Below are 11,689 nucleotides of genomic sequence, written 5' to 3'. Positions count from 1 at the left end.
ATAAGGTGAGCAGCATTCCTCCACCATGCCCTTCCACCATGTTGTTCTGTCTTTCCTTGGGCCCAGAGAAAAGAGTTAACCTACCATGGATGAAACCTTTGAAACCATGAGCCAAAATAAACTTTCCCTCCTCTAAGTTGTTATTGTCAGGCATTTTGGTCACAGTGACAAAAAAACTAACACACTTTGTTAAATTTACATCTTATTTAAATTGCTCTTGGTCAGTGTTCTCACTTTAATAGACACCCTTTGAGGCTGAGAACTCTGATTCTTATTGCAAAATTCAGCCAATTCCATGACAAGGACTGTGCTTGATTTTCAGTCCTAACTTTAGGGAACTGATTCTCCCTCTGGGCACACCTAGAAGCTCTTAGATTATTTATGTAGCATCTGAGCTCCTATAGGAATTTGAATTTCTGAGTGCATCCTTTCATCATTTTGCCAGAACTGTAACTGTATATGTATTTCTCATATACTGAGTCACTATGTCACTTGCCTCTTGTACATGCATGATCAGGAGTACCCAATATAGATATTTGTGTATCTCCATAGAGTTCATGCCGTGGCTATCAGGGCTGTGTGTTATGTTGGAAGTAGTCTTTAGTGTTTTTTTATAGTCTAATCACTACAAATTCCAGAAACTGCAAAACCAATTAAAGAAACTCATACTGAAATTTCGGCTCCACAAAACCATTCCTCGTATCAAAATTGTTAGGGTTCTCCAGAAAATAGGAGATCAAATAAATTATATGTCGATGGTTGATACCAGAGAGGATTTATTACAGCAATTGGCTTATGCTATCATAGAGAACAAGTCCTATGATACACCATCTGCAAACTGGAAAACTAAATAGGCTAGTGACATATTTCAGTCCAATTTCAAAGACCTGAGAACCAGGGCGCTCCTGGTGTCAGTCCTGGAGTTTGAAGGCCCAGGAAGGGGTTTTGATATCCAAGATGGCTGCCCTTGTTCCCCAAGAAAGTGAATTTGCCTTTTGCTCCATCTGGGTTCTCCTCAACTGTTTGGATGGTGCCCTTCCACACTGGGGGAGGGTTGATCTTCCTCCTTAGTCCACTGATTCAAATACTAAACTCTTCTGGGAAAAAAACCTCACATTCATACCTAAAAATAACCTATCTAATTATGGCTTAACCCAATCCAGTCAACACCTAAAATTAACAATCACAGTAGGAGAGGATCAATTATCTCTGGAGCTTTAATCTTCATGAAAGCATTCCTGTTTGAAATCGCCTAAATGTGTCTATCTTCTGTGCTGTCATCCATGCATCCTGAGAACAATGACTAAGACATAGGGTATGGTTCCTGATGTTTTTAGTTGTAACAAATACCTCTGATGATGCTTACAGATCTTTAATCTGAAAATATACCTATCTGTGCAAAGCTTATTCCAAAATAGAACATAGGTTATACTTTTTCTGTAAGGAATTATTTGATATTCTACAATTCCTTGTGTTTCAGAACCAGCTTTTTGTGCTTGGAATAAATGACCCACATACAAGTGCAGTCAAAAGTGCAAAGGGTGGGATGGGAGTGGCTATATGTAGGTAGAACAGGCATGCTGATAAAAGACAACACACAAAAAAGCACACACAAGTGATAATAAAAATAGATTATTTATAACTTAAAATTTTTTCTTTCACATAAAAACAATAAACTAATAATTTTACTATCTTTTTAGGAAAGATACATTAAAAATGTTGAATGTTAAGACAATAATTACATCCTTTATATTTAATAACTTTCATACCTTACACTGGTTGCCCACAATTTCACCAAGATCTAGGTTACCAGTCCTTCATAAAGTATTTACTCTGTAATTATTATTTTATAATTGCACTTATGTAATCATTAAATACTTGGCTGTGGCTTTTCCAAATTGAAATGTGCTATAAATATATATTCTGAAGACTTTCTATGAAAACAATTCCCCAATTCAATTTTTATTTCTTACCTTTTTAAGTGTTGCTACTACAAAATTACAAATTACACGTATAGCTCATACATTTCATTAGTGCTGGTCTAGAACTTTTAGAATAAACTGGCTAAAGCTTTGACTTATCACTCTCTCACATATTCCCTATCTGTTTTAAAAATGGGAACTGTAACATAACAGTGCAGCTACTTTTATGCATATCTGTATTTTTTCTAATGGACAGATTTTTCAACAGAAAAGATAAAAATTATATTGTTCATAATTTTAGAATTACAAAAAATTAGGACTAGACACAGACTAAAACAATGGAAAATCAGACTCCACTACTACTTGTTAAATGTATTTTCCACTTTCTATGAGGTTAAAGAAAAAAAGCCACCTAGAGGAAGTAGCAGAAAACTAGGGCATAAGAATTCACTATCTCAATTAGAATTCTCATCTCAATTACTAGGGAAATTCTAATTTGGCTAGGATTGATGAGATGTCCATGCCACTGGGCTTACAAGCTTTTATACTCATTTTCATGAGAAAGAGGAAGTGTTTTTCTGTCACAAAGAAAATTAAGAATACATACTTGGTCAATAATAATGTGGCAGAGAATGTGCAATTTTTTTTTCTTTCCATTTCTAGAATGTGAGACCTTTTATAGTAAATCTTAACTAGTTATAAGCATCTGACATTAAGGAACCTGTCCATAGTCATTTAAAATGTGATTAGTTAATGCTTTTTGTTAAAACATACCATGATGCTTTTATTTACTTATTTTCCCTGTTGGTGCAGATTATTTTAAAATATTGCTTTGGTGTTGATTGCTTCTGGCAACAGACTGGAACACTTAATTGTCAAAAGCTGTCTTTCCAACATTTTCATCCATCTTTAGACCTTTCAATGAGGTCATATGAATCTGAGTTTCTAGCAAAACTTTGGTGCATTTACTTGATTTGCAAAAGCAACTGGCACAACCACCCCCTGCCGGTGCAGCTCCCGAAGGACATCCAGTATTGAGTCTAATTCTGTGCGAAATTTGTCCAGCTCGTAATTCTTCAACTGTGCGAGTTTTTTCCATTTCTCAATTTCTTTGTTTTGCTCTGTTTCTACAACTTGGTGTGTTTGCTGTATTATCTGCAAATACAAAAGCCTCCCATTATTTTTAGTTTACAGTGGGAGTGAAGAACATTTCAGTCATAAAGAGCTAAAATTGGACAAAGATGGCGTTTCTCTGGGATACTCAGTCCAACCATAAAATTCTGCATGTATACAGTGTTTTCTGTCTCTTAAGGGGTATATAAATTTTCATTGTTATAGACTGAATGTCTGAGTTCTCCCCAAATTTTAATGTTTTAAAAAAGTCCTAACCCTTGGTGTGGTTATATTTGGAGCAAAGAAATAAGACTAAATGAGGTGACAAGGGTGGAGCCCTGATCTGATAGGACTGGTGTCCTTCTAAGAGCCATCAGAGAGCTCTCTCTCAACTGTTCTCCCTTTCCTTGGTGTGCATGCACCAAGGAAAAAGAAGAGAACACAGAAAAGACTGCCATCTGCAAGCTGGGAACATATCCCTTACCGGAAACCAAACTGACCAGCATCTTGATCTTGGACTTTTGGCCTCCAGAACTAATGGTCGTTTTGGCCATCCTAGTACATACTATTTTGTTATGGCAGCCTGAGCAGACTACACACTGTTCAAACAAAGATAAATATCAGCACCAAGGCAAGTACCTTAAAACATACCGTATCCTTATATATGCTATTTTAAATTTCTATCAATTTATCTGTTTGTAATTAGATGTAGTAAATATATTACTAGGTATATTTTAATGATCACAATTTATTGGAAATTTGTTACAAATAGTTGTTGAAATCACTTGAATATGGAATATTGTTCCCATCCATATTCCTGTTCCCCGGGTAAGATGTAAAATTTCTTAGGCACTAATCAATAATTAAGAGCACAAGTTTTTTCTTTCTCCAAATATAAGGCAGATCAATCTTCAAAGTATTTGAGATAAAGGCTTATTTTCTCTTAAAGAGCTATAATTTATTTTTTAACAAGATCAAAATAAAACAAAACACTCTAAGAAATAACTTTTAGTAAGGATATCTTAAAACTATAGAAAGTGAAGCACTTAAAAAATATGTAAATATGATCTATTACTTTACCTGTTGAAGTTCCTGTTCTCTTTGCTTATGTCTCATTTCCATCTGCTTAATTTTCTTTTCTAAGCTCATGAAATGTTTCATCTCTGGTGTATGGTTTTCTTTGGCTTCTCTCAATTCTTCTAAGAGTTTTGCAATCTAAAATTAAAATTAAAGTATGAAGTAATTGAGAAACTATGATCATAAGAAAATAATTCCTTTTTAAATAGGTAATCTTAAAAATCAAGAACAATTGTATAAAATTTATCTAGATAAGAGGCATCTTGGATTCTTTGATTAATAACTTCCATTCCTTTTGTTCAGGAAGTAAAAAACATCTTGTTCTCACATTTCAAGAAGTTCTAGATGATTAGAGCACCTTCTCCCTCCCACATATTAATCAAGTTTAGGGGCTCAAAATGAAGTTGGGCATTTTCTTTAGTGCATTCATCCTGCTACAAAATATTAACAAGGTGATTACTTTTAGGATAAAAAGGGGGAAAAAAAACCATGTAAAGCACCCAACCCACTATAGTGTCCAATGCACAGAATTCAACTCCATGTAATTTTATTTGTAATTCTCCTACTATTGTTTAAAAATAATTTTTTTGTAGATTATTTCACAAATAAAGATATGTATATAAAGGAAAGATAATGGAAATCTGGAGTTCTTTCTGTGTTGATTGCCGTCTTAGGACCTGGGTATGTAGCAATTGATCAAAGACAGTCCCTGACCTTGTGGAGTTACAATCTAGTGCAGAACCTGTGTTTTTATACCACAGCCCACATAAAAAATGGTGATGTTTAATACCATTTAGGAGTAAAAGGGAGGGGATTTTAGGGGCTTATATATTAGGCTTAGTGAAACAATTAACTGCATTTTATTTATGCCATATAATCTTGAAAAGAAATTCTGTAAGGAATCAGATTCAGCTAATTATTACTGCCTTTTGATGTTAACAAAAACAAAAAAAGGAAAATGGGTAAAATTAACAAATTCAGTCATATAATATGGAAACACTATCATTACAATGATAGTGATACTAAAAAAACCCACAAACCTTTACTTGGGGGAAAAAGTGAAAGTAAAAGCAAATTAAATTAGAAGCAAACTGAATATTTTAAATGTCAGCCCTGATGATATCACTAAGAAACATGCAGTCTTTGAGATGATTTGCAGAAAGTGCAGAGGACTTACAGAACATGCTACAGTGATAGGTTCTGGGCATAAAATTCTTTTGTTAAAAACAAAAACCAAACCCAACTACGATTACTGAACTAAGAAAGTTGACATAGGCCTAGTCATACACAGAATGATCAAATGTTATTTCAATGTCTACAAACTTTTTTTTTTGGGGGGGAGGGGGATGTTGAAGATTGAATTCAGGGCCTAGGCAAGTGCTCCACCACTAAGCTGTATCCCCAGTTCTCTAAACATTTTAGTGGATGGAAAAAAAATTTTGAGTTTTCTGTCATATAACATTCTCAGACATTTATATTTATAATATATATATTTTTACACCTGTACCCCTTTCATGGCCTTAACAGTAAAGTGAATGTGAATTCTAATATGGTGTGTATGGTGGAGAGATGGCCAAAGAGCAGTGAGATGGTCAGTGAGGAATACCTAACTCAAAGCAGCAGCAGGCTGGGGGATTCCTATTATTGCTGTAACTGGATTGAATCGTAACTGACAAATCTTAATAGGTAAGTACTAGTGAGTCAGTGCTAGTCACTATGTTAACAACATACAGTTGTGTCATTTAATCTTATTTATTGCCCGATTCCCCAAATAAAATGTAAGCTCCTCAAGAACAGGAATTTTTGTCTACTTTGTTCTCCCGAGTATTTGTAGCACCTATAGTTGTGCTAATGCTAACGTTTCTTTCTATATGTTGGTTAGTAACTGGGCAAGTTATTTCATGTTCTTAGCATCACTCTCCATCTAAAAAATGAGAATAGTACCTAGCCTTTTGGGTTGTGGTAAGAATCAAAGTAATGCATATAAAGTACTTGGCGCAAACTAAACCTAAATATTTATTACTATTATTATAACTCTTCTATTTTTAAAAATATTAAGTGCTAACAAAGATGTATTCTGATTGCCATGGAAAGATAACTGGATTAGCTATTACGTTAAAAAAGGCTTTAAAATCATATACATGCACATATATAATCATATTTGTTTTTACATGTATGTACACGTAAGCATTTAACCTTCACACTATTTGTACCTTTTTATATATGTATGAATAGAAAAAATTCAAAACTATATAGCAACATCTATTTCTGGATAGTGGGATTATGTGTAATTTATATCTAATTTATAATACTAATTAATATTAGTATAGGAAAGATTATACTGAATAATGAATATTTTACAGGAATAGAAAATAGCATCAGTAAAAAGTATGAAATCATGTGTTCCTTAGTGAACAACAGTCGCAAGTTACCTTCTTAGTAGTTTATTATTTTACTAAGGGGAAAGAGTGAGTCACTTAAATGATGTCACTAAAGGTGGGTGAAACAGACGTCATTGACTGTTTGCAGAAGGTGGCTCAGGTGGGGGAGTTAAATGATCTGAGTGTAGCCCAGAGATGATTCCCAGATAACCCTTTTATTCTGTACCACAAAATTATTGCTATTTTTACCATTTTTAAAAGAGGCTGGTTTCTTTGTGTCTCTATATAATTTTCAATCATCAAAGATTTCCTGCATTATAACTATTGGCATGATGAGTTTTCCTGGTTATTTTGCAGAAGGAACTGCTAGTGACCATGAGCAATTAGTCCAGATGGTCGAATCTAATCCCGAAGGTAATGCAGGAGATACTGGACACGGCCTCTTTAACTGACATTCCCTTCCGTTGCTTTGCTGGCAAGTCCCTGATACTGTTTAGGTGTTCATGTGACTCTAGGGTAAGTTCTGTTTAGTTTAAGCCCATTAAAGCTGTCCAGTCTCCCTTGGAAATGATGGGTTTAGGAGTTAGAATGTGACTCAGTTCTAATTCAGAGGAAGTTAACTGGGAAAACATTAATCTGCTGGGTTATTTTTCTTTCTCTTGGACAGAATGCAAGCTCCTTGAGGAGCATGCTCTTTCCTTTATCCAGTGTACTAGGTGTGTCTAGAGTTATGTGAACCTGCTAGTGAGGCTGAAGAGTGATAAATACTACAGTCTGGATCTTAAGTCCTCCTCAGAGGCCCATGTATGTGTTAAAGGCTTGGTATCAAGTTTGTGGTTCTGCTGGGAGGTAGCAGAAACTTAAAAAAAAATTTAATATTTCCACATCTTTATGGGGCACACTATGATAATCTGATACAGGTATACAATGTGTAATAAATAGGTATTAAGTACTTGTATCTCTTCAAATGTGTCTTGGGAGTTTTGTACTCTTTAGTCATTTTGAAATATGTTATTTTAGCTAACAGTTACTCTACTCTTCTACCGAAATCCAGAACACATTTCTCTGCATTTTGGTGCCCATTACTGAATTTCATTCTGTCCTCCTTTTCCTTCTCCGTCTCTACTGACCAATATTCTATTCTGATCTTCTGTAAGAATGACTTTTTAGTTTCCACAAATAAGAATATGAGGTACCAGTCTTCCTGTGTCTGGCTTATTTCACTTAAAATAATGATCTCTAGTTCCATCTATGTTGCTGTAAATGACGGGATTTCATTCTTTTTTAAAGCTGAAAAACATTCCATTATGTAACTTAGGTGGTGTGGCAAAGAACATGGGGGTACAAGTTTCTTTTTGCTGTAATGATTTCATCTCCTTTTGATGATAACCATTCTAAATGGCGTGAGGTGATATCTCAGTGGTTTTGATTTGCATTTCCCAGATGATTAATGGAGACTGAGCACTTTTTTTCCATATACTGTTGGCCATTTATGTGTTTTCTTTTATTGAGGACCGTCTGTTTAGATCTTTCACTATTTTTTTTTTTATTTATTGTGCTGGGGATTAAACCCAGGACCTTGTATATACTAGGGAAATGCTCTACCACTGGCTCTATCGCTAGCCCCTGCCCATTTTTAAATTAGAGTCTTTTACTTTTTGGTGTTCAGTTTGAGTTCCATAAATATTCTGGATATTAATCCTTCTTAGATGAATAATGTTCAAATACTTTTTTACCATTCATGGGTTATCTTTTAACTCTGTTGATTATTTCCTCTGCAATAAGCTTTCCTGTGTAGAAGCTGCTTAGTTTGAAATAATTCCATTTGTCTCTTTTTACTTTTGGTGCACTTGGGGTCCTATCAAAAAAACAAAAACAAAAAACATTGCCTACACCACTACCTTGAAGTTTCCCCCATGTTTTTTGTGTAATTTAACAGCTTCATGTTTTACATCTAGGTTTTTTTTTTTAATCCCATATAAAGTTGATTTTTGTGTACTATGAGTAAGGATCTACTTTTATTCCTCTGCATATATATACATCCAGTTTTGCCAACTGAAGACACTGTTCTTTCTCCACTACAAGTTCTTGGTGGCTTTGTCAATCAGTTGGCTGTATGAATGTGGTTTAGTTTGAGTTCTCTATACCCTTCCATTGGTCAATCTATGTGTTTTTAGAGCTCTGTAGTATGTTTTGAAGTCGGGTATTATGATATCTCTAGCTTTGGCTTTTTTCTTAAGCTCAGGAACACTTTGGTTATTTTGGGTCTTTTGTGGTTTCACAAATTTTAGAATTTTTTAATTTTTTTTGTTTCTGTGAAGAAAATCATTGGTGCTTTGGGAATTGCACTGAATCTATAGACCACAGTGAACATTTAACACAATATTAATTCTTCTGATACATGCACACAAGATACTTTCCAATTTTTTGTGTTTTCCATAATTTGTTCCATCAGTGTTTTATAATTTTGATTGTAAAGATCTTTCACTTCCGTGGTTAAATTTATTGTTAATTTTTTTGTATTCATTGTACATGGATTTTTTTTTATTAGTTACTCAAAACATTACAATGATCTTGACATATCATACATTTGATTCAAATGGAGTATGAATTCTTATTTTTCCACGTGCACAGATTGCAGGATCACATTGGTTATACAGTCACGTTTATACATACTGCCATACTAGTGTCTATTATATTCCCCTCCCCTCCCCTCCCTCTACCCCATCTACTGTAACACATTTCTCTTTTTTTCTTCCCCTTCCCACCATCTTATATGTAATTTTGTATAACAATGAGGGTCTCCTTCCATATTCCATGCAATTCCTTCTCTTCCCCATTCCCTCTCACCTCTTGTCCCTGTTTAATGTTAATCTTTTTCTCATGGTCTTCCTCCCTGCTCTGTTTTTAGTTGTTCTCCTTATATCAAAGAAGACATTTGGCATTTGTTTTTTAAGGATTGTCTAGCTTCACTTAGCATAATCTGCTCTAATGCCATCCATTTCCCTGCAAATGCCATGATTTTGTCATTTTTTAGTGCTGAGTAATATTCCATTGTGTATAAATGCCACATTTTTTTTAATCCATTCATCTATTGAAGGGCATCTAGGTTGGTTCCACAGTCTAGCTATTGTGAATTGTGCTGCTATGAACATTGATGTAGCTGTATCCCTGTAGTATGCTCTTTTTAGGTCTTTTGGGTATAGTCCGAGAAGGGGAATAGCTGGGTCAAATGGTGGTTCCATTCCCAACTTTCCAAGGAATCTCCATACTGCTTTCCAAATTGGCTGCACCAATTTGCAGTCCCACCAGCAATGTACAAGTGTACCCTTTTCGCCACATCCTCGCCAACACTTGTTATTGTTTGACTTCATAATGGCTGCCATTCTTACTGGAGTGAGATGGTATCTTAGGGTGGTTTTGATTTGCATTTCTCTGATTGCTAGAGATGGTGAATATTTTTTCATGTACTTGTTGATTGATTGTATGTCCTCCTCTGAGAAGTGTCTGTTCAGATCCTTGGCCCATTTGTTGATTGGGTTATTTGTTTTCTTGTTGTTTAATTTTTTGAGTTCTTTCTATACCCTGGAGATTAGGGCTCTATCTGAATTGTGAGGGGTAAAAATTTGTTCCCAGGATGTAGGCTCCCTATTTTCCTCTCTCATTGTTTCTCTTGCTGAGAAAAAACTTTTTAGTTTTGAGTATGTCCCATTTGCCAATTCTTGATTATAACTCTTGTACTATAGGTGTCCTATTAAGGAATTTGGAGCCTGACCCCACGAGATGGAGATTAGGGCCAACTTTTTCTTCTATTAGATGCAGAGTTTCTGGTTTGATTCCTAGCTCCTTGATCGATTTTGAGTTAACTTTTGTGCATGGTGAGAGAAAGGGATTCAGTTTCATTTTGTTGCATATGGATTTCTAGTTCTCCCAGCACCATTTGTTGAAGATGCTATCCTTTCTCCATTGCATGCTTTTAGCACCTTTGTCAAATATAAAGTAGATATAATTTTGTGGATTGGTCTCTGTGTCCTCTATTCTGTACCTTTGGTCCATCCACCTGTTTTGGTACCAGTACCATGCTGTTTTTGTTACTATTACTCTGTAGTATAGTTTAAAATCTGATATTGCTATACCGCCTGTTTCACTCTTCCTGCTTAGAATTGCTTTTGCTATTCTGGGTCTTTTATTTTTCCAGATGAATTTCATGATTGCTTTTTTTGTGAGGAATGCCATTGGGATTTTGATTGGCATTACAATAAACCTATAGAGTACTTTTGGTAATATTGCCATTTTAATGATGTTAGTTCTGCCTATCCATGAACAAGGTATATCTTTCCATCTTCTAAGGTTTTCTTCTATTTCTCTCTATAGGGTTCTGTAGTTTTCTTTGTATAGGTCTTTCACCTCTTTTGTTAGGTTGATTCCCAAGTATTTTATTTTTTTTTTTTGAGGATATTGTGAACGGGGGGTGGTTGTCCTCATTTCCATTTCAGAGGATTTGTCACTGATATACAGGAATGCCTTTGATTTATGCATGTTGATTTTATATCCTGCCACTTTGCTCTATTCATTTACTAGCTCTAGAAGTTTCTTGGTAGAACCTTTTGGGTCTGCTAGGTATAGGATCATGTCATCCTTTTTTTTTTTTTAAAACAAATTTTTCTTATTTTAGTTATACACATGACAGTAGAATGCATTTATGCTCTTGGATATATCATATATAAATGGGGTATAAATTTTAACATTTTTGTGATTGTATGTTGTAGAATCACATTGGTCATGCAGTCATTAATGTACATAAGGTAATAATTTCTGTTTCATTCTATTATTCTTACTTTTTTCCATATACTCTCTCCCTAATCTAAAGTAACTCTATTCTTCTCTAGCCACCTCACCCTCATATTGTGAATTATCATCTGCATATAAAAGAAAACATTGGGCCTTTGTTTTTTTGGGGGGATTGGCTTATTTTGCTTAGCATGATATTGTCCAACTCCATCCATTTACCAGCAAATACCATAATTTCTAATTTTTCTTCTTTAAAGCTGAGTAATATTCCATCATATAAAATAATGTAATCACATTTTCTTAATCCACTCATCTACTGACGGGCACCTAGGTTGGTTCCATCATTTAGCTATTGTGAATTGAGCTGCTATAAACGTTGACATGGCCGTGTTACAGTAGTATGCT

The 11,689-nt window shown here is 34.8% G+C and overlaps 1 protein-coding gene across 1 annotated transcript in view; it reads right to left on the bottom strand.

Annotated features, from left to right (window-relative positions):
* Nucleotides 1-1,730: 1,730 nt before the first annotated feature.
* Nucleotides 1,731-11,689, bottom strand: part of Cep162 (centrosomal protein 162) — an 82,228-nt gene continuing 72,269 nt past the window's right edge. Inside the window, exons 26-27 of the mRNA XM_076858453.2 lie at nt 4,116-4,250; nt 1,731-3,077 (exon numbers count right to left, since the gene is read on the bottom strand). Of these exons, the coding sequence (XP_076714568.2) occupies nt 2,868-3,077; nt 4,116-4,250 (345 nt within the window). The 3' untranslated portion in view covers nt 1,731-2,867. The remainder of the gene's footprint in view (nt 3,078-4,115; nt 4,251-11,689) is intronic.

Source organism: Callospermophilus lateralis, chromosome 6, assembly GCF_048772815.1.
Source record: "Callospermophilus lateralis isolate mCalLat2 chromosome 6, mCalLat2.hap1, whole genome shotgun sequence".
NCBI classification, from domain to species: Eukaryota; Metazoa; Chordata; class Mammalia; order Rodentia; family Sciuridae; genus Callospermophilus; species Callospermophilus lateralis.
Note: the sequence above shows the minus strand (reverse complement) of the source record. Positions and strands in the feature narration are given on the sequence as shown.